The following is a 23,979-nucleotide window of genomic DNA, read 5'->3' as shown; positions in this document are numbered from 1 at the left end:
TATATGGCACCATTACATGAGAGCATCCCTCTCCAGCACCTCAAGACCGTAAATCTTTATAATTCCGTTCTGTAAAGTTTGTGTCTTCAGACTGTGCAGGTATACAGTGGATCTCATATATTTTACTTTTTTTTTTTTTTTTTTTTTTCCCTCAACAGCATTACAGTGCAGTATAGTTTTCTTTTATCTCTCACAGTAATCCACATAATGTCTTCTCCAAGTATGAAGAAGTAATAATAAAATGTGTTTCTTCAGATCATGAACTGAGCATCAACGTAACATTACTGCAACCATGAGAAATCTAGTACTTAGTGAGCACAGCAGACACACTGCAAGTCTGAGAGCCCCTGGTCAGCTGTGTGTGGACCCGGTGACTCAGATAATCTATCATGTCAACTCAGAAGGCATTCAGACGCTTAGTAATGTAAGTACTGTACCTTGAGGTAGTTGGCCACGTGGAAAGAGTGGAGAATGAAAGATTGATTAGGAGAGTGTATTTGAGTTGGAGGGGGAAGGGGAGACCAAGGATAAGATGGAGGGATATACAGTATAAATGGGGGTGGTATGAGTTAGAAGAAATGTAACCTGATGGTGAAGTATAGGGTGACATGTAGACAATTTCTTTTTAGCCACCCCTTTCAGATTTCGATTGATAGAATGAAAGTAAGTGAATACCGTAAATATACAGTATATATATATATATATATATATATATATATATATATATATATATATATACAGTAATCACTCTAATATCCGGACACCCAATATTCGAACATCCCCACTATCCGGACATAAGAATGTTTCATACTGTACTTTTTTCCATACTATACTTATCTCATTTCACTCTTTAATGTCCTTTATTGGTGTGAATAGGATGTTAGGAGCTATGCATGTGCAGTAGGAAGGTGTTTTTCTGAGTTAGGCTAGGTTAGGGTCCATAAGTACCAGTCCAGGAGCCAGTCACCAGAATGTTTATTATTGTATGAACCTACTTCTAAACCCTCATTTTATGTTTCTTTTGCGTTTATTTCAGTCATTTATGTGCCTTATTGGTGTGATTTGGGTCTTAAATAGGTGCTATGCATGTCCAGAGGGAGTTGTATAGGTGTTTCTCTGAGTTAGGGTCCATAAGTACAAGTCCATAAGCTGGGGCCCAATATCCGGACAGAACCAGTATCCGGACCTACCTATGGCTCTATTACGTCGGATATTGGAGTGATTACTGTATATATATATATATATATATATATATATATATATATATATATATGTATATACTGGTACTGTATATTTATTGTAGGTGGGGCTTTCACCATCCACTCATTTGATGTAGTGCTGCTGTTGGGTGTCTGCCCTTTCCTCTCCTCCATCCTTCTTTCATTCCATCCTCTTCTGTCTTCCTTTCCTTCATTCTTTCCATGTCCTTCTGCCTACGGGTAACTTTACACTCCCTCTTCTGTCTTTCCTTCATTCTTTCCTCTTCCTTCTGCCTGTGGGTGACTCTACAGTGAGTGACAGGCCAAATGGTTTCCTGTACACCAGGAAACCATTTACTATGCTGGGTGGTACCCATATGACCAAATTTTGGCGCCTGGTGGTTTAGTGGGTAATTATTGCGCTCCAATCGGATTGAGCTGGTGAAGGTTTATATCCAAGAGGTGGTTGGGGTTGATTGCTAATGTAATGCCACTCAGGGATGAGTGAGGCTGGTCACTCTCATCTTAAATGTCGGGACCAACTGCCTAGCCCTGGGCTTCTACACTCCTCATGGGGCAATGTAGGATTGGATGATGGATGGATATATATACATACATTATGCAATTAAATCACTTAACACGATTCACAGATATGCTGATATCCTCTAGGAAAAGGAAATATGAAATATTTAGAGCACATTTATGTTTCCTTTTCCTTGTGGATATCAGCATTTATACATTACTGTATATTGAGATTGTGTGATGTCACAATAAAGTAAGAGGTTCATATTGAAAGTGACTTGGGAGATTTTATAACCTTTCTCAACAATTTATTCTGCACATACTGTACATCAGTATTTTTTTAATGTCACTGATGCAGACTGTTAGTATGAATGTTAAAAATAAAGATTCAAGAGAATGCTAGATGTAATGTACAAAATAAATCACAAAGGAAGAGATGTTACAAAGCCTCCTATGCCACTCAGAATACAGTCCTTCCTGTTGTTATGGTACTGTAAATTGTTGAGTTTATTTGATAGTTTATAAGAAGAATATGAGGTGCTACCCAAAAGTTTCGAAATTTGAAAGCAGGGCAGAAACTGTTTGTCGTTCAGTGTGTAGATGCTACGTGGCAGTGCATGAACCCTTTATTTGTTAGTGAGTCAAGTGGCATTATGCAAGGTGGATGTGTTCACAGCATGTGTGTGTTTATCATTCTGTTTGGGTTAGTTTGTGAATTTGGTGATCTCAAAATTGGAGGATGTGAAAGAGCAACATCTGTGCATCATGTTTTGTGTGAAACTCAGGAAGAATGCCGCAGAAACTCATAAAATGTTAAAACAAGCATTTGGTGACTGCTTTGAGGGTTGCACACACCTTTGACTGGCTGAAGAGTTTTCAAAACAGATGATCGTCAGCAGATGATGATGTATGTTCTGGTCTCCCTTCCATCAGCTCATGTCCTGATAATGTGTCCAAAGCTCGTGCAATCATCCTCAAAGATTGCAGAAATCGCAGAAAGACAGTCCATTATGTTTGTTACATAGTTAGCCTATCGTTTGGAACTTGTCAATGCATTTTTACCTGGCGACATGAGGTGAAAACGTCCAGACAAGTGGCTTACAAACAAATGGATGCTTCACCATGACAGTGCACCTGCACACACAGCCCTTGTTGTTCAGCAGTTTTTGGCATAAAAAAACATGCCAGTTGTCCCCCATCTCCTGATATTCACCAGATTTGGCCTGCTGAGTTTTTCGTCTTTCTGAAAATGAAAATCCAGCTGTAAGGACTAAGATTTTACATTGAGGAGATCCGGGAAATAATCGCAGAAGATCCTGAACAGGCTGATGCTCAAAGACTTCCAGAATGCATTCCGATCGTGGGATAAGTGCTGGAAACAATGTCTGCACGCCCAAGGCTAGAGTGGTGATTTGGACAACGTAAGTTTTTTTCCTTTAGTCAAATTTCAGGAACTTTTGGGTAGCACCTCATATGTGATATGCACACTTAGACTTCATTCAGCTGTTTAAAGCACCTAGGAGTGAGAAAGCAGTTGTTGTTACTTGTGGAACCCCTGGCACATCTAAATATGAGCCCAGTGAACTGCAGTTTGAAGTCCTTCTTCTGCAGTACATTATCCTCCTTTCGTGGGATGGGGAGGGATTTGAAGGACATTTGTATAACCAGCATCTCCACCTTCTGGTCATAGCAGTGCCATCACGTGAAGGCATTCCTCCAGCATATGCAGTAAGTATTGTTTTTGAAGTATAAGGTGCCCCAAAATTATTACTTATTAGCAGATAATAGGCTGTTGCTGCCTTAGAGAAAAACAGTGGAGAACATCTTCCTTAGATGTCTGGCACTTGAGCCCTTGGGTACAAAAAATACCGTGGCTTACACACAACAGTTCAGATCCTAGAGGTGGCATAAGGATTTTATGTCATGTAAAGTTGGTCTTCTATCGTTAAATGTTCTGAACAACTGTGCTGGAGGTGGAGCTGGAGCTAGCTTTGTGGCTAAGGTAAGAAGTGGTTGGAGGAAGTTCAGGGAGCTGTTACCTTTTGTAACACTGAGAGGCCTCTGCCCCCATGCTAAGGGATCTGTGTGTGCAGCATGTGTTAGGAATGTAATGTTGTATGATAGTGAGATCTGGGCAATAGAGGAAGAGGATATTCATAGGCTCAAATGCACAGAAATGACAGTGATCAGATGGTTATGTAGTGCATCCATGAATATGGTGCCCGGGGGTGCTATGATTGCAATTGAAGAGCTGAGAAGATGGATGGGACTTGAATGAATTGGTGCTGAGATGAGGAGGGGTAAATTGAGATGGTTTGGGCATGTTGAGAGGATGGAGGATGGCTAGTGGGTGTAGGTGAGAAGTGTGAACAATAGGGGTAGGGTTGCCAGAGGCAGACCAAAAAAGTCCTGGGATGAGGTTCATGGAGTGTGACCTCAAGAATAAGGAACTGAACTGAGAGGCTGCCAGAGATAGAGCTGTGTGGAGAGCTGCCATTAGGTGACCAAGGCCAACATGTGCAAGTATGTTGGAACCTTTATAAACTATAGTAGAATACAAAGACCACTGTAGCCTGTTCTTGGTCCTGTATGCTCCAAAAGGGGTATTGTGGGATTGGCTGTAATTCATAAATTTCTTTCTCCAAAGTCTTTTCCAGCAAACGTTGAGAAGTATTTTGATAGTTTTTGCACTTGTCCATACAAAAACATGTTCTGTCCAGCGGCCATCCTCAGTATGGGGACTTGATAAGAGGAAGGAAGAAACGGTATCTTTTATTTATTTATTTCTGTAATACCCTACCTCACCCCGTCCTTGGGTTGAAAAACAGGTCAAGATGATGATGATGATGATAAGTTACCTTTATTTTTTCACTTCCAGACCAGTGACAGTGATGGAGATGGAGGCTTTCCAGGCATGTCTTGGGAGGACTATCAAGCAGTAGCTGCACAAATCATTCAGGCTGATGTCATCACAGCCACTAACTCCATCTGTGTTATCTCCCAGGAGGGGGATGTCATCACTGCTAACTTGGGGCCTATAGAGGTAATAATGTGTCCATCTGATGGGTCTATTCTCACAGCTTGGATATCAAATTATGATTGCATGAAATCCAGTGAACCTTAGACATCAGGTAGGAATGGGTATCCCTGGGTATTAGTCAGATCATCCCTTGTCTGACTACATTTTGCTGTAATCTGGGCTAAAGAGAGCTAGAGATCTTCAACAGTATATCAAATGGACTATAATGTACTGGTACTATATTTCATCATCAGTACTATAGGTCTGTCCAAAAAGAAACCCAACTTTTTAAATAGCTCACCAAGTAGCAGTTGTATCATGAATGTGATGGGAGCGTAGTTTAGCAATGACATTGAGCTCTCTCCAGGCATCTGTAATATCCAAGCTGCTCATCGCTACCATACCTCCATTATTGTTCATACACTGCTCACCTATGATATCCCTGTTTTCCCCCTTCATTCAATTTGTTATAGTAAACATCATATTCTTCTTTTCAATGCTATTTAGGTTATCTAGTAAATGTCTCTTAAGACTCAGATTGTGCTCTGTGCAATGTACCTCTTTTCTAGCCCTATGCCTGGCTGCCAAGTATTCCTCTTTGTTACCACCCCTTCTCCATTCCTGGAAAAACCTTTTCCCCATAACTGCAGCTTCTACACTCTCATCCCTCCACCATGCTACCTTATGTCTTGGAGGGCCCCTTGCCCATCTACACACTGAATCAATAATTCTTGGAAGATTGTTCTTGAAAGAGCACTACTCTTCATTAACACTTCTCTCAAGAGCTCCCTATTTAGCCACAACTCCACATATTTTCCTCCTAGGTGCATAGACCCTCCTCTTTGCTACCCCTCTTGGGGGCAGGGTGGCCTAGTGGTAGAGTGTCAGACTTGGGACCGGGGAGTCATGAGTTCGAGCCACATCCGGTATCTGGCATGCCAGGAGGGGTAGTGCCCTCCTGCCACCCAACAGGGCCATATGATCTAATAAAGTTTGGCTCAGGGGAGCATTTCCCAATTTTCCTTCACCACCCACTCCTTAAGCACCATGCCACATAGTAATTTATGTTGTTGCACACTCTTCACTCCCTGTAACTTTAACATCCCTCACCAACCTCCTGTCATCTCTCCTGACCAGGAAATAGTCAATCTGGCTACTATTTATGTTGTTGTTGCACACTCTAGCTGCAGGCTGTAACAGAGAGGCAGAATATGCTATTGTGTATATCAAGAAATGGAAAATGTTACCAGCTACTGTATACAGGCCACCAAGATGTTCAACAGAAAACATGTCAGAAGTAATCAGGGTTATCGAGGCAGAGGTGGGAAAACTGGGAAATCCCGAACCTACAGTAGTGATCATTGGGGATTTCAGTTTGCCAAATATACAGTGGAATGAATCAACGATATATGGAGAAACACCAGAAGATTGATAACAAGTTACTATGCTGTTCAAAATGATGGAAGACTTAATGCTGAGGGAGATAGTGCATTTAGCAACAAGAAGAAACAATAGTTTGGATATATTCCTCACCAGTGATGAAGAAATTATAAGTGACATAAGGCTCGAAGAGACAGATATCTCAGATCACCGGCTTATGATAATTGAAACAACTTTGCAAGTAAGTCGGGAACCAAAAAAACTCACGGTGGACACAAAAGACTTCCAGTCATTAAATTTTTTCCATGATGACGTAGGTTGGAAAACCATCAACAAGGAGATATCCAATACAGATTGGCATAGAGGGATGAAAGGACAGACAAGCACCGAGATGTACGAATACTGTATTTTTCTTACAAGCTTCTGAACATATGCATGCCACATATCCCAAGTAAGAGGCAGCCACGAGATGACACAATTCCAAGAGAGAGGAAAATACTCATGAGGAAGAGGACAATACTGAATAAACGATTAGTTGAAAGTGAAGAAGAAAATAAGATGAAGTAAAAACTAGCATGTATCGAAAGGGGTCTCGCGCAGTTGTACGAGGAAGAGGCAAAACTGATGAACAGAGAGCTGTGGCTACCATTCACTAGAACCCAAAATACTTTTTCAAGTATGCCAAGAAAAAGGCGAACATGTGTACAACCATAGACCACTCAAGTACAGTGGATACCTTACCAATGATCCACAAAAAATGAGCGAAGCTCTCAACCACCAATATGTGTCTGCATTTAGTACACCAAAACTAGGTACAGTGAATCAATGGTATGCAGCAACACTGCCCGCAGAATTACAGTTGAGTGATACAGAGTTTGACAGGTTGGATATAGAGACATCCATACGAGAAATCAGTACATATGCCGATGCAGGACCGGATCATATACTGGCAGTATTCATGAGGCAGTGTGCCTCCACTATATTCAAGTCGCTGCACTTGCTGTGGAGAAAGTCACTGGATACTGGTGAAATACCTAACTTTCTAAAACAGGGCCAAATCTCACCCATCTATAAAAGTGGGCCGAGAACAGAACCAAAATACTATAGAGCGGTGGCTCTTATATCACATGTAATTAAAATATTCGAGAGGGTAGTTGTCATACAACTAGCCATATATCTGTAGGAACAATCGCTCTGTAACAAGGGACAACATGGATTTAGAAGTGGAAGATTGTGCTTGTCGCAGATTCTTCAACACAGGATGGATGTCTTGAGTGCTTTGGAAGATGGAAATGGGGCAGACGTCATCTGTCTGGACTTTTCAAAAGCCTTTGACAAGGTTGATCACTCGATCATATTGCAAAAACTAGAACATATTGGGATCAGAGGTAAGATGCACAAGTTTACTGAGAACTTTTTTATCAATAGAAGTCAATCGGTAGTGGTTGAAGGAGGCGAATCCAGGAAGTCAGAAGTAAAAAGTGGAGTGGCACAGGGGTCGGTGGTTGGCCCCTTGCCTTACCTGATTTACAGTATATCAGCGATATTGACCAGAGTATACAGTACTGTAAAACATCCTCATTCGCAGATGACACTCAACTCCTGGGCATTCTGAGAAGTGACGATGATTATAATAGAATACAAGATGACCCTAAGACGATATATAATTGGGCAGAAATAAATACTGTAATATGGTATTCAACAACTCGAAATTCGAGTTACTGTGATATCGACACCCGAAACAGGAAGTGGCAGACAAGTGCTATATAACACTGGAAGAAGGAGTCATAATCCAGAGCAACCAGTTGTGAGATCTGGGAATAACAAAAAGCGATGATGTTAGCTTTGTTCGACATATTGATAATATTGTAGCAAAGGCCAGGAAGAATATGGAATGGATTTTTAGAACATTTAAAACAAGAGAACCACATGCGTTAATAACGTTACACAATGCCCTGATATTACCATTGGTTGAATACTGCTGCCAGCTCTGGAGTTCCATAAACACTGGCCAAATTAGAAAACTGGAGGCAGTGCAACAAACACACACGGCCCAAATCGAAGGACTGAACAACATGGACCACTGGGACAGACTGCAACATCCAAACATGTACTCACTGGAGAGAAAAAGGGAGAGGTATGTGGTAATATACATGTGGAAGATAATAAACTGGAACCAAATCTGGAAAATGAAGATGAAATCAGAACAACATACAGCAGAAGAAGAGGAAAATTGTGCACTGTTCCACGTTTAGCAAGGACATGGGGGAGTTTACAAACCTTGAAGGAGACTGCACTGGTTGTGCACGGTCCAAGGATATATACAGGTAATTGTCTTCCCCAGCAACTATAACACACAGGAACTCTCTTAAGCTTCAAAACCAGATTGGACAAATTCCTAAGAACAATACCTGACAGACCCTTGCTACCACACTACTACCAAATGTCTGATGGCAACAGCCTGCTACATCAAACCAGAACGAGGAACTACTCAGGGTGGCGCATCATCATGGCCCAGGACTTCAGTCCTGAACTACTACTCAGGAACTCAGGTAATCAACCTACTTTCTCTTTTCCTGAAGTGTGTGTTGCGCAATCATGTTCACTGCCTCCCCAAATTCAGGTATCCATTTCCCTTCCAGATTCCTTGTACAATATGCACATCCCCCATGTACCTCTTCATATCCTTGAGCTGCTGCATCCATATGACCATTTAAGTCTCCTCCCAAAACTACAATCTCATTATCCGCCATACCACTTACCACTCGTATCAGATCATCCCAGAAACTGTCCAAGCCAGCTTGTGGAACATTTGGCGATATCAATGAAAGAGTGACCCTTATGAGCAAAATTTTTGTTGCAATAATCCTTTCATTCTCTCTCATTATATTCATGACATATTCCACCCATTTTTCCTTACCTGGCACACCCACACACCATCTCTGTCTGCACCTCCCAGCCAAAATAACTTATACCAACAGTCCCTCCCAGCTCTCATTCTGGGTGAACCTCCCTTATACCCAACTTCCTGTACACAACCAATATCCACCCACCTCCTGCACATAGATTTAAGGACTTCCATCACTCTACCCATCAAACTACCCACATTCCATGCTGCAGCTCTGATCCCCTTGGGTGATTTAGTTACCTCAGGCTTGCTTTGATTTTTCTCATTTCTTGTTTTAATCAGTAAAAGTAAAATAAAGGGGAGAGAAAGACCACAGACCCTACCCACCTGCATGATCCCAAGTCTATGCATAGGACCTGGGACCCATAGCCCACCAGCTGTGACAGTCGCCTTGGGACATCCTGCCAGGACTGCTACAGGGACACCCTCTAAGTGTAACTGTAACTGCCCCTTCATTATACATCCACTGATAGGGCAGCCTTCTGAGGCACTACTCCTGGGTTCGGGCCCCCCTCTATTGAGCAGAAACAGCACCTAGGGAACTGAAATGCCCTGTACCCTTTGGCACAGATCTGAGTCCCATCCCATCTCGGTCCCAAAAACTACACCAGCAGAGCCCGCATTGTGCCACTAGGTAGGGGGGACAAAGTTTTCTGGGCACATGCCCTTGCTGGCATCAACCCTTGACATAGCAGGATACATTGTGTGGTATGTAAAGCAGATATAGAGTAGTGTATGCAATAAAGAAAAGTGTTTGGGAGAGCATGCTGGCCTACTCTCCATGTTAGTGTCACACTGAAAAGGTCACCAAAGGGGGATGGACATCATATGCAGCAACCCACGGCCTGCCATGATGTGTGGTCTCCCTAAAACACACAAGCCTGGCATTCCCATGCGATCAATCACTTCGGGAATTGGCAGTGCACCACACCTTCTGGCTGGAAGGCTAGCCAAAATGCTTTCTGCTAAACTTGGAGCAATAAGTATGGCACATCTCAAACACTCTGGTGACCTTAATATGAAAATAAAAGACATTAACATCAGAAACAAGAAACTGGCCAGTCTTGATGTGAAATTCCTCTTGCAGATATCCAGCCTAGCCCAAGTGGATGGGAAATATTGCCGCCAATCATGGTAACTGCATTCTGAGTCACCCCATGCACGGGGAGCAGTTCATAAGGGCCGTGTAATGCACCACATTTAACGATATTGTACATTATAGCCGAAAAAAATTTTGTTGGGCTGCTTGATTTCCAGAAGGACAGCATGATGTGTCCCATTTAACGAACACCGTTTGGTATAGCCTCTGTGGCTTTCATTCTGTCCAGTAAATCCGGTATCCAGCATACCGGGTCCATTATAGCAAGAGTTTACTGTATTATTATTATTATTATTGTTATTAATACGTGCTGCTCTCGGGTGTCTGCCCTTTCCTCTCCATCCTTCATTCCCTCCTTTCTCTTCTGTCTTTCTTTCCTTCATTCTTTCCTTGTCCTTCTGCCTACGGGTGACTACACTCCCTCTTCTGACTTTCTTTCCTTCATTCTTTCCTCTTCCTTCAGCCTGTGGATGACTCTACACTGAGTGACAAGCCAAATGGTTTCCTTTACACCAGGAAGGCATTTACTATGCTGGGTGGTAACCATATAACCAGATTTTGGCGCCTGGTGGTTTTAGTGGGTAATTATTGCGCTCCAATCGGATTGAGTCGGTGAAGGTTTATATCCAAGGGATGGTTGGGGTTGATTGCTCATGTAATACCACTCAGGGATGAGTGAGGCTGGTCACCATCGTCTTAAATGTCGGGACCAACTGCCTAGCCCCGGGCTTCTACGCTCCTCATGGGGCAGAGTAGGATTGGATGATGGATGGATTATTATTATTATTATTATTATTATTAGATAGATAGATTATTATTATTATTTCTTTCAGATTGAGACTGCAGGAAGTGTGCATGCAGGGATTCTTGCAGCTTGTTGGAGTCCAGACCAGGAGTTGCTGGTGCTGGTGACAGGGGAAAACAAGCTAATGATCATGACTGCAGACTTTGACCCAGTAACAGAAATGTCGCTAGACCTGCAGGATTTTGGTGAGAATAAGTTTGTTAATGTAGGATGGGGAAAGAAGGAGACACAGTTCCATGGTTCTGCAGGGAAGGCAGTAGCTAAAAGGGCTGATGAAGTTTCTGTTAGTGAAGTGTCAAGTTGGGATGACCGCAAACCCAGGATAAGTTGGCGTGGAGATGGCCAGATGTTTGTTGTGAGTTACATCCGAAGTGATACCCTTAGTCGTTGCTTGAAGGTGATTAGACGCGATGGTGTTTTACAGGCCACCAGTGAACAGCTTCAGAGTCTAGAGCAACCCTTATCGTGGAAACCTTCGGGAAGTCTCATTGCTTCTTCCCAGAGGCAGCCTCACAAGCTGGATGTAATATTTTTTGAAAAAAATGGACTCAAGCATGAAGAATTTACTGTACCATTCAAGTCGAGTGATGTTTTTATAAAAGAATTAATGTGGAATCAAGACTCCAGTGTTCTGTTGCTTTGGATTCAACCTCTTCCAGCTTACAGTGGAGGTAACATTGCTGAAAATATTATTCAGTTGTGGACAACATCTAATTACCACTGGTATCTCAAGCAAGAACTGACATTTACAGAAGTAGTCCATGTGAGCTGGGACAGTGAGAACCCATTTCTGATGTATGTGCTAACAACTTCTCACTTCCATTGCTTTAATTGGTTATTTAGTACAGACATCTCCTGTGGCACCGTTATTCATGATCTCTCCTGTGTAGCTGTTATTGATGGCAGAAAGGTTAACGTTACTCCATTCAGGCAGACCATAATACCCCCACCAATGTCAGCTTATGAGGTAACCTTCCCTGAGCCAGTTAATTGTGTGATGTTTGCTCCTGACAAAAACTGTGATCCTTCCCCAGAAAACTCTCTTGATGTGGAGGATTCCGGGTTTTTGGAAGGATGTGAGTCTCCAGGTTGTAATACTAATAATATATGTGTGTTCCATGGTGCTAACACACTCACTTTCCTCACCCAGGCTCATATGAATGATCTCCTGGATGACTATGGATGTAAAGTCATGATAACAGGTGCTGGAGGGAATGGGTTCACTGTTAATATTAAAGTGCATAGAGTAGCAGCTCAACACAAGCTTGTGTGTGACCTTGACAGTGCACACAGCATTACTGATTTTAGACATCTCTATAACTGGACTTGGGCAGCAAAGAATACGCTCCTAGCTTGTTACAGTGAGGAAAATGATAGCTTTATTATGGTGCTTGAGATGCAGGGTGTGGGAACAGAGGCAGGAAAGGTAAGAGTGAAGGCACTGGTTCCCATAGAAAGCTCAGTTATCAGTGTAGCTACAGCTCCCAATACTTCATTTGTGGCACTTCAGCTGACGTCTGGAGCAGTCCTCAAATTTGACCTGATCACACAGCTTGTTGAACCTTACATGGTTGATGGAAATGAATTAATATTCCCAAGCTTTTGCAGGAGGGTACAATTCTGCTCAGTTGATGATGGATCTCAGTTTGTACCCCTTGGCTTGTCTTCATGGAACCGCTTATATTTGGGAAACTATCAGCTTTTTCCCAATTGCACATCGTTTCACATCCATAATGACTTCTTACTTGCTACTACAACAGATCACAAGCTTCAGATAGTTCCGTTAGTGATGACTGCACTTAAAAAGCTGGCTGAAAGCAAATCCGATGAGAATGATTTTGTGGGATCACGCAAGGTAGAAAGAGGAGCTAGGATTGTGACAGCTATGTCTCAGGATACAAGGGTTGTTTTGCAAATGCCTCGTGGTAGTTTAGAGGTCATTAGTCCAAGAGCTCTAGCAGTGCATATGGTAAAGCAGCTCCTGAACGAGCTCAAGTACCACCAGGCAGTTGATGTGATGAGAAAGCAGCGTATTGACTTGAACCTGTTGTATGATCATAATCCTTCTGAGTTTTTAGTGCATGTTAAGCACTTTGTTGAAGATGTCAGGAACCCTCAGTGGATAGATCTGTTTCTTGCCAACCTTAATGAGAGAGATAGTAAAAGCACCATGTACTCCTTTAATTATAGATTTGGTGAATGTCAAAATAATACAATTCATGCTACAGGTCAGAATAATGATATGAATCATGCTTCAGGAAACAAGGTTGAAACAGTCTGTAAGGCTGTGCGAGAGGCAATGATATCAGTCAGTGAGGAGGACTATCTTCTTCCACTCTTAACTTCATTTGTTAAGATGATACCCAGCCAGATGGACAAAGCCCTTAAAAAAATCAAAGACATGAAGGATGCACAGAATAAAAATTTCAGTGTTTCTGCTGATGTAGGATTGAGACATTTGCTCTATATATCTGATGTAAATGAACTATACAATGTTGCCTTAGGAACGTATGATTTTGATCTAGTAATGATGGTTGCTGAAAAATCTCAGAAAGATCCAAAAGAATACCTACCTTTTCTGAATGAACTCAGATTACTGGATGAACAGTACAGGAAATTCAGAATTAATGTCCATCTTAGGCAGTTTAAAAAGGCATTGGAATGTCTTAAGGAAACTGATGAGTATGAGGAAGAATGTCTTGACCTGATCATTAGAGAAAAGCTATACAAAGATGCCTTACTTGTTTTCCCAGCTTCTTCAGGTATGGCAAAACTAGTGTGTGAAAACTATGGAGATTATCTCTTATCTAAAAACTACTTCAGTGAGGCTGCATTGATGTTTTCAAGAGCAAATAAACTTGAAAAGGCCTTAAATGCTTACAAACAAGCTGCTATGTGGAGAATGGTACTTGTTGTTGCTGAACAGCTGACCTTTGATGCTGTAATGATGCAAAATTTGTGTGTGGAACTTGTGAAATCATTAAAGGATAAGAGCCAGTTTAAAGATGCTGCATGGATGTATGAAAATTATCTGAAAAATGAGGAGGAGGCATTGGATTGTCTAGTTAAAGCCAGTGAATGGGAGGAGGCACTCAGAGTGGCATACAAGCACAAACGTAAAGACTTGATAGACACCCATATCAAACCTGGCATTTCTGAGCACTTTGAAGTGATCATCGGAGACATTGAGAGAATAATTGACAAAATTACTCAGTTTACCTCAAGACTGGCCACTGTACGAGAAACTAAGCTGAAGGAACACCTCGATTTCTTGGATGGGAATACAGAGGGTCAGCTTGACTCTGATCTCTATTCTGACACAAGTACTGTGGCAGGAATGTCTTTCTCAAGAACACTCACATCTACTCAGGGAAGTTCAATTAAAACTTACCGCTCCATCAAGAACAAGAGGAAGTTGGAGAGAAAGAAGTACAGCACAAAAGAAGGGAGTGCTTATGAGGATGTGGGTTTGGTTGCAGCTCTTCACGAGATGTTTGTTTCTGTATATAACATGGCAGGAGGCATTTCTTCCCTTAGCACTATGCTTGTTACTTTTGGTTCAGATCAAGAGGCTCTTATTCTCCAAAAAAGTTATGCTGAACTGTTATCACTGATGGAAAGTAAGAAAAATGAAGTTTGGCCAATGACAGTTTCCACTGGGGAGGTTGAATTTGGACCTGAGTTGACAACAGAGGGAGCTATGAGCAGGTTACGAGGAGGTGGAACTGATGAAGGCAACTCACTCATATCTCTGAGAATGAAAGAACTAGAACCTCACCTCAGACATCCTCCTCCCCCTCTGCCCTCCAGGACACCCAACTGGAGCTTACAGATATTGAAAGACATAAGATAGGAGCACTGTTCTCTAATGTATTTAACCTAACAAAGATCCCTAACTCCTTTTAGCTCATTTGATGGCCAGGTGTAGTGAGATTTGAAGATTGATTTGAATAGTAACTAAGGAGGCTTTTAACTAAGGCTCATCAAGTTTCATGCAACCCATCCATCCACCACCCAATCCTGCTTTGCCCCATGAGGAGCGTAGGATCCCGGGGCTAGGCAAGTTGGTCCTGACATTTAAGATAAGAGTGAAGAGCCTCACTCATCCCTGAGTGGTAGTAAGTGAGCAGTAGCCCCTAACCATCCCTTGGATGTAAACCTTCATCAGCTCAATCCGATTGGAGTGCGTAATTACCCACCAAACCACCAAGCACCAAAATCTGGTTATGTGGTTACCACCTAGCGTAGCAAATGGTTTCCTGGTACAGGAAACCATTTGGCTTGTCACTCAGTGTAGAGTCACCCACAGGCAGAAGGAAGAGGAAAGAATGAAGGAAAGGAAGACAGAAGAGGGAGTGTAAAGTCACTCATAGACAGAGAGATGAAGAAAGAATGAAGGAAAGACAGAAGAGGATGGAAGAAGAGAAGGATGGAGGAGAGGAAAGGGCAGACACCCAAGAGCAGCACTGCATCAAGTAAGTGGATGGCGAGTGCCCCCACCTACCACCCTTCATGTAACCACAACTTAATATTAAAGTTGTGCGAGTGTCCCAGTTCTGTAAGATGGAAACACATCAGCTGTATAAGGTGGTGGAAATTGGCAAAGCTGTTGTCTATGTAGGATTGGAACTTTAATATGTAGGCTCTCCAAATTTACTTAGGAATTAGTTGCAGTTAAGAGCATAAAAAGGTTAAAATAATGAAGACTTAATGTAGGCCATCTGGTATATGAATAGTAATCATGTGGATAATAGCACAGTAGTCATAAATACAGTAATATACTTGGGGCCTTATTCACAAGGGGTTTAACCCATCCTGTCTGGGTGCCATGTTTGCATGTCCTCCCGGGGCCGTCTGGGTGACACTTATACGTGACCTAGTGTTTCAGGACATTGTTTGAATATTCAGTTGGTTATTTCCACCACATGCAGTCACTGGCAACCCTCCTGCACGCATCTGAGTCATACTCCAGTCACCTGCATACCATCGTAATGGATAGACCTACACAAAAAGTTTTCCCTGTGTCCGGATCCTTCGCTGAGCACCCGCAGCTGCCGACTCCAACACCGATGAAGTACAAAGGCCAGAAAAGAAAAGGATATAGTGATAGTGCAATGGGGAGAGAACTTGAGGTGACATTATTGCCAATTGTGAGTGAAGAAAGTGACTCTTCCTCTCAGGAAAGCAAATGCCATGAGTGTTGATATTTATGCATCATGTGAGGAGGATGGAGGACATGACTCCACTGTGCACCCGTCATTTCCCCCTGTACGTTCATCTGCCATTTCCGATGATGGGAATGGTTCAGAGGGTATTGATGATCCTGGAGAGGGAGATATTGGCAAGGATAAGGAGAGGAAGAGGAGGTAGGGAGTGGAGGGAGAGAGAAGGGAGGAGGAAATGAGGTGTATCCAGGCTCGCGCCATCCCTCTCTATTTATGTGAATAATGGAAGCAGAAAGTTTGTTTCATGATGAAATCAGTGCCTTATTTTTTATTGAAAGTTTCCCTGTGTGTATGTTTGTTATGATTAAAAAGTACACATCACAGGAAATAAATTTTATAGTGGAAAATATAATGGAGTGGAGAAAGGGAGAAGGGAGGAGTAAACATGGTGCCTCGCGCCACCAGTCTGTCTGTCTACGTGAATAATGGTAAAAGAAAGTTTGTTTCATGATGAAATTAGCGCCTCATTTTTTATTGAAAATTTTTGTGTGTACAGTATATTTATTATGATAGAAAAAGTCTAAACCACGGGGAAAAAATTGTTATAGTGGAGAATACAGTATTTTCGATTATGGACAGTACATGTATAACTATTTTTTTTTTTTTTTTTCGGTAGTAGCGGTAGTAGAGGCAGTTGTAGTAGTAGTGGTATTATTTGTAGTAGTGGTGGTGGTAGTAGTAGTAGTAGTTGTAGTAGTGGTAGTTGTAATAGTAGTAGTAGTTGTAGTATTAGTAGTAATCTCTTTAAGACCTGGATGCCCAAGTCCCAGACATTTTGGGCTTGGGGGGGGGGGGGGAGTGTTCATTCCTACGCTGAATTTGCCGCGTGGTGACAAACAGCTGTGTTTTGGCCCGTAATTCCGGCTACATCCACTACTTGTAGAGCTCTCTTGCACCCTCTTCATTTCCCGCTTACCTACATCGTGACTGCATGCTCATCACCATGGCTGCCCACATGCTTGTTTTTGTGAAAAAACAGTGAATAAACTGCAATACCTCGCCACTAGACCACATGGGAATTTACAGGGTTGTGCAGCATTAAGAAATTAGAATTCAGAGTGCAAAAGATTAAGTGCAGAGTGCAACACTGGTGTGGCGCAGGAACAGAATGTGCAGTGTTAAACAATTATAATTCACAATGCAAAGGATTAAGTGAAGAGCAACACTGGATTACTGTATATGCTTCAAGTGCACCTTCACCACTGTCAGAGCTATAGAGGAGGTGGGTTAATCTTCACGATGGCCACAGACGTGTTGTAAGTACCCTGTACACTGCTAAATATTTTCCTTACTCACTTCTGCTTTCTCATTCTATGGTTCCTTTTCATTTATTTTACAGTTTCTGTCCCTTATTTGTGTGTATAGGGTCTTAAATAGGTGCTGTGCATGTCCAGTAGGGAGTTATTTAAGTGGCTTTCAAAGTTAGGTTGGGTTGGGGTCTATAAGTACCTGTCCAAGGGCATTTTTCCCAAGTCCCGGACAAGACCAAGTCCTGTACGTTGCTTGGGCTCTATTACGTCGGATCCTGGAGGGATTACTGTAGTTGTAGTAGTGGTAGTTGTAGCAGTGGTAGTTGTAGCAGTAGTAGTAGTAGTAATAATAGTATTATTATAGTAGCTAGTTGTAATACCCAGACTTCTAGCCACACAACGGTGCCAAAATTGAGTGACAATGCAAGCCAAACATACATCCGTGTGTGTGTGTGAGAGAGAGAGAGAGTGATTGTGTCTGTAAGGCGGGGTGGTGGTGAGGCGAGCAAGCAGCCAGCCTCAAGGTTGTTGCTATGGTTATCAGCCTCCAAGCAGCAAGTACAACCGATTATGGAAATTTTTTCACGTAAAGTGTTTGTGGTGGATTTTAGTCTTCTGGAAGTGTTATTATTGTGGAGGGCTAGTCTGAGCCTTAGTTGTGTCACCAGACCTTTGCCACACATACAGACACCAACAAGAAAAACAACAAAAATTGCCCTCTTTCCCCACTCACTCTCCCTACATGCACTTCACGGACCATCTGATACAATCAGCTTGAAGTCGAAGGATTCTTGAATATTATGACACCTTGTTTTTTTTATTTTTGGTTATATATGAACTGAGATATGAAGGATTAAAATTAGACAGTTTTCATGATTTCTCTCAGGACTGCCCAGTTGTGGGAAGAGTTCAGTTGTGGGAAGAGTTCACGGGAAGATGTGTCAGACGGGATGGGTTAACTAATTTTAAGATAAGCAGGTCTCTATAGCAGTTAATGCTAATCAAGAATCATCTTGTTTTCGTGTATTTTTCACATGGGTATTCACTGTACATTAGCATGGTTGTACAGTGTTTGGTAGCTGTATGAGTGAAGATGTAAACAAGCAATTTTATATACAGCTTAGATTCAATAAAGTTTATGAATATTACACAGGTAACCACCAGTTACCCATTTTTATGCCTGAACACTGCTTGTACATGGCTTCCGCAACTGTGAGGTCCGTCATTTGCACATTTTTCAGGTTTCGCCGGTGAATTTTGTTAGGTATATGTGGGAGACCTTCCTCTACCAGCCGCCAGGTGGCGACACTGCCTGACCCTATTTGACCCCCGCACGCCATGCTAGAAATAGAAACTTGAAACTGATAAATTTGTGTGTGTGTGTGAGAGAGAGAGAGAGAGAGAGGAGATGGCAGTCACTCACAAGATGTATTGCCACCGTCATGTACCTGTATGCTGAGTGACAAGCCAAATGGTGTCACGTACGCAGAAAAAAACTGTACTGTACCATGGATCTGGTTATTTTTGGCATACTGTACTGTAATGCCAGTTGTTGGCTATTTATTTGGCTAACTGATGCATTTAATTTGCTGTTTTAACCAAGAGTTAAAATATTGTGTTACACTGTACATTTGTGTAAAATGCATAAATTTTTATTGTGGTCATTTTCCCAGTTTACTGTGTTAACCCCTTAAAAAATCAAGTGACCTCTTTTTTCTTTACAGTAAACTCTTGATTATCTGTTGTAATTCAGCCAAGCCCTATGCCGAATAATATGAAATACCAGATATTGCATAGTACCCTCATCGGCTCAGCATTCAGCGTTGAGCCGGATATTGTTTTACTGTCCATCTTGACCCTCTATCCAAAAAGCTTTCCCATGAGTTAAAGATGAAAACTAAGCATAAAATACAATAATATAATGATACAGTAAAGAAATAGTAATACAGCACCAGGCTGGCTACCGATTAAGAGGTGGTTGATGTACCTTAATGCCGCATATTGCATGGAACTGCTGGTTACGTCCCATTTTGGCACCGGTGATTGCTTTAATGGAGCCAAGCCAGCAGCGCCGGATATTCTAGCCATGGATAATCGAGAGTTTATTGTATATTATTGCTATTTATGTACAGCAATTTTAAACAAAGGAGAGCCCCTGGGTAATGCAGGGTTTAATGAAGGTTGTATGTAACCCTTCCAACTCTAATAAGGGGAATAAATCATCTAGATAGTAAGAATAAAATTTAAAATCCATCATCAAATTGAAGGAGTTAATCTTATATAATGAATATTTTATATACAGCTTCAGTAAGTGCTTGTCCAGGCAGTATTACTTTATGTGATTCATGTAAATCTACAAAACATATGCATATTCATTGTAAATTACAGCATTGTCGAGATGAAAAAATCCTTATTTTTTATAGAAACTGTCCTGTAACAAAGTTTAGTGTGCATTATACAGTTACACACCTAAGTACTTTTACATAACTCATTTCTCACATACTGTCAGGTCTGTGTCCATACTGTATTTCTTACTCCTTCCATATTCTGTAGTAGCCCTAGCCTCAGATGTGAATACAGTAGGAGTGCAGGCTGAACTTGCCTGTCAGCAGTTCACCATCTTTGATATGAAAAATTCCTGATTTTATTTAAAAACTGTCCTGCAAGGAAGAGCATGGTGGAATGAAGAGGTGAGACAGGCTGTGGCAGAGAAGCATATAACGAATGGATGAGAAATAGGGGTGTGGAAGAAGTTGAGAGATGGAAGAGAGAGTTATACGTACAGTAGAAATGAAGCGAGAGGTGAAAAGATTAGTAAGAGAGAGTAAGAGGATGAGGAATTTGAGTGTAAAGTGGAGGGACTAAGAAAATGTTCTGGAAAGAGGTAAAGATAGTTAGACAGGGTGGCAATGAAGTTAGTATGGGAGTGAAAGATAAAAATGGTAGATTACTAGTGGAGAAGGGAGAAAAAGCGAGCAGATGGATAGAACACTTTAAGGAATTGCTCAACATAGAGAATGAAAGTAATGCAAGTATAAGTGGCTGGGGAATGGCTGGGAGAAGGAAGGAGGTGAGAAGACAGGAAGAGATCAGTAGGATGGAAGCTGTGGAAGCAATCGAGAAAGTCAAAATGGGGAAAGCCCCAGGAATTGATGGAGTGTGTGGTGAAATGCTGAAGCATGGGGAAGAAATAGTAGTAGAATGGATGTGGATGATGTGCAGATTGGCCTGGGAGGAAGGTAGAGTCCCAGAGGATTGGAAGTCAGATATAATTATTCCCTTGTACAGAGGGAAAGGGGAAAAAGAATTGTGTGGTAATCACAGGGGCATTTGTCTTCTTAGTGTAATGGGAAAAGTATATGGTAGGATACTTATTGACCGAGTTAAGGAAATAACAGAGGAATTAGTTGGAGAAGAACAGGGAGGTTGAGTGGATCAGATATTCATTCTTAGATCTTTAGCAGAAAAGTTTCTAGAGAAGGGAAAGAAATTGTATGTGGCCTTCATGGATTTGGAGAAAGCATATGACAGGGTGGATAGACAAGGATTGTGGAAAGTATTAAGAATATATGGAGTAGATGGGAAGTTGTTGAATGCTGTGAAGAGTATGTATGAGGGTGCTAAGGCTGCAGTGTGTGTGGATAGTGAACTGAGCGAAATTTTCAGTTTGAAGATTGGGTTGAAACAGGGGTGTGTCATGTCTCCATGGTTGTTCTGTCTATACATGGATGGGGGTTATAAAAGAGATACAAGGTAGGGCGGTGGATGTTGGAGTGGCCATGGTGAGATGGTAGTGTTTGGAAGCTCCCTGTACTGTTGTTTGCAGATGATACTGTGTCGTTAAGCGAAGACAAAGGAGAGCTGCAAGGCTTGGTGGATGAGTTTGGGAGAGTGTGTGGGAAGCGGAATCAAGGGGTGAATGTGGGGAAGAGTAAAGTTGTGGTCTTCAAGAGGAGTGAAGTCAGTGAATGTACAGTGAGGTTGGATGAGGAGGAAATGGAAAATGTGAGTACGTTTAAGTACTTGGGTAGTGTGATGAGTAAGGATGGAAGTTTGGAGGGTGAAGTGCTTGAAAGGGTGCAGCAAGGAAGAAAAGGTTGCTGGTTCCTTGAAAGCAGTGATAAGAAACAGGGAGATGAGCATCGAAGTGAAAAAGTTACTACATGACAGTATTGTGACACCAACTCTAACGTATGGAAATGAAGCTTGGACGTTGTTGGAGGGACACAAGTCAAGAGAGAGCAGTGGGAATGAGTTATTTGAGAGGAACATGTGGAGTCACATGGAGAGACAGACTGACAAATGAGGACTTGAAGGAGCGTTGTGGTGTGGATATGGATGTGATAGGAAGCGTTAGGAGAAACACATTGAGGTGGTTTGGCCATGTGGAGAGTGAGAGACTGATGAGGAGTGTATGAGTGAGGTGGAGGGGGAGGCCAAGGATGAGATGAAGGGATGGAGTAGAGAGATGTATGAGAGAGAGGAGTGCAAGTTGGGAGCAGGTCAGTGAAATGGCAGGGGACAGGGCGACATGCAGGCAATTTGTTTGTGACCACCCCATATTGGGTCGAGTCGTCTGACAATAGACAGATAGATAGAATATCCAAAAATAAATTGCAAAGGAGAGGAGCTTGGGAGCTTCCTTAAAATACAAACCATGATCTTCATTATTAGCTTCACTACATGGTCTCCCCAAAGCTGACTCTTATCTGGGGGTTGCTTACATGAACATTTTATGGAACAGAAAGGAGTAAGAACATACCTGTAATTTGTTGTGGAAATGGAGAACATGTAAGGCAGACCAAGAGATCTGAAGGCCTGAATGTGCACCTCATGTTACCAACCACTTGCTTGGTGGCTATTCCTGTTTCATTTCTAGTTTGTTTTTTCCCAACCCCATACTTGCAACATAGGTAAGGGGAGGATAAAAATAATAAGTGTCCCGAGAGATTAACAGTTTTAAACCCGTCACTCTGATCACATATTTCCCATGTTGCTATTGCTACTTAAACATTCTGGGAGAGACTTTTCAAGTCTGAGGAGTTAGATTTAGCCTTCATTAACCCTCTCACTACAAGAGAGCTCCCTAAAGCTGAATGAAATATAAGTGGAAGTGGCAAGAATATCTTGCTAAAACACATCACCAGATTCAAGGGGTTAATCAGCTGAAAGGGTTGAAACACAACTATTATTTCTTAACTATTCTACAGGAATTTTTTTCCATCTTGCTCTCATAAACCATACCCGACTAAACATCTATGCTAACTGGGGGGGGGGGGGGAATCAACAATCCATGAACTTCAAACATTTAAAGGATAGGCTCGTGTACTCAGAATATCCTGTCAGGAGGTAAATACGAATAGAAATCACAATTAATACATTATGAATTCTCAAATGTAGTCAGCTACATACAGTAAAGAATTTATGATAGTTTTGAGTTATAATTACAGAAGGCACATTTTAACTTAATCTTACATACCTAAGCTCAAATAAGCTTGGCTTGTGTTCCTCAAATGCATTAATTCCTAAAATAAAAAATACATGCCTTATATCGGGGAGTACAAAATTATCCCTGAACCTTAATGAAATCCCTTCCAAAACTGGAATTAAAAAATATATATTTTAAGTATAACAGTCGTGAACTTTACCAATTATTCACATCAGGTATCAACAGACCCACTTATTAGTTTGAAATCTGTACCTTTAGTTTTCAAATCCACTTATCTCTTCATTTGAAAGGCTCCCTCACTTACACCAGAGTACAAAAAATTTATAGTTCAAAATGTTCCAATGACAAAGTGCTTTCAGCCTCTTAGGATCAGTATTCCTTTGAAATTCACATACATGACCTCAGGGATAATGAATCAAACAGGGAGGCTGCCAAAGATCAAGCAGCATAGAGAGCTGCTATTAGGTGACCAAGGCCAATGCATGTTTATGTTGCAGTTTTTATAAACAGAATTGAAACAGGTTTATTCCATGTGCCAGTAACCCATGAAGAGGGCTTGTGCAAGCCACCCAGTACATCACTCACTCACTCCCCCCTCCCCCCCCACACACACATACCAACTGGAACTATGAAAGATACCTGAATCCAGGAGCCTCTTGAGAATCTGCATCAAGGGCTCTGACTGCTATGAAAAAATGGGATTGGGTGGCGTGCAGGAATGGGAAAGTGTAAACAGCTCTATACCTACAGCTTTCACTCTTGGTGTTTCATAGCCCATAAAAATATTCTCACACCCATCAAATAAGGTGGGTACCAATACTTACACTCTTATGGCCTCTGAGTTGTACAATAATAAAATCACCACCACCATCATCATCCATCCATTCATCCATCACCCAATCCTATGTCGCCCCATGGGGAGTGTAGATACCTGGGGCTAGTCAAGTTGGTCCTGACATTTAGATGAGAGTGACCAGCCTCACTCATCCCTGAGTGGCATTACGTGAGCAATAAATCCCAATCATCCCTTGGATATAAACCTACACAGGCTCAGTCTGATTGGAGCACCTTATTTATCCACTAAACCACCAAGTGCTATAAATTGGTTATATGATAATAACCT

At 41.8% G+C, this 23,979-nt stretch overlaps 1 protein-coding gene across 1 annotated transcript; it reads left to right on the top strand.

Moving 5' to 3' along the window:
- Positions 1–260: 260 nt before the first annotated feature.
- On the top strand, positions 261–14,801 carry Elp1 (elongator complex protein 1). Its single transcript, XM_080273731.1, has 3 exons — positions 261–424; positions 4,600–4,764; positions 10,961–14,801. The coding sequence occupies exons 1-3, from the start codon at positions 293–295 to the stop codon at positions 14,783–14,785; spliced, it is 4,122 nt and encodes a 1,373-aa protein (XP_080129857.1). The 5' UTR covers positions 261–292; the 3' UTR covers positions 14,786–14,801.
- Positions 14,802–23,979: the final 9,178 nt, after the last annotated feature.

Source organism: Coenobita brevimanus, chromosome 55 (genome assembly GCF_032717465.1).
Source record: "Coenobita brevimanus isolate Jiangsu-jjx chromosome 55, ASM3271746v2, whole genome shotgun sequence".
NCBI lineage: Eukaryota > Metazoa > Arthropoda > Malacostraca > Decapoda > Coenobitidae > Coenobita > Coenobita brevimanus.
Note: the sequence above shows the minus strand (reverse complement) of the source record. Positions and strands in the feature narration are given on the sequence as shown.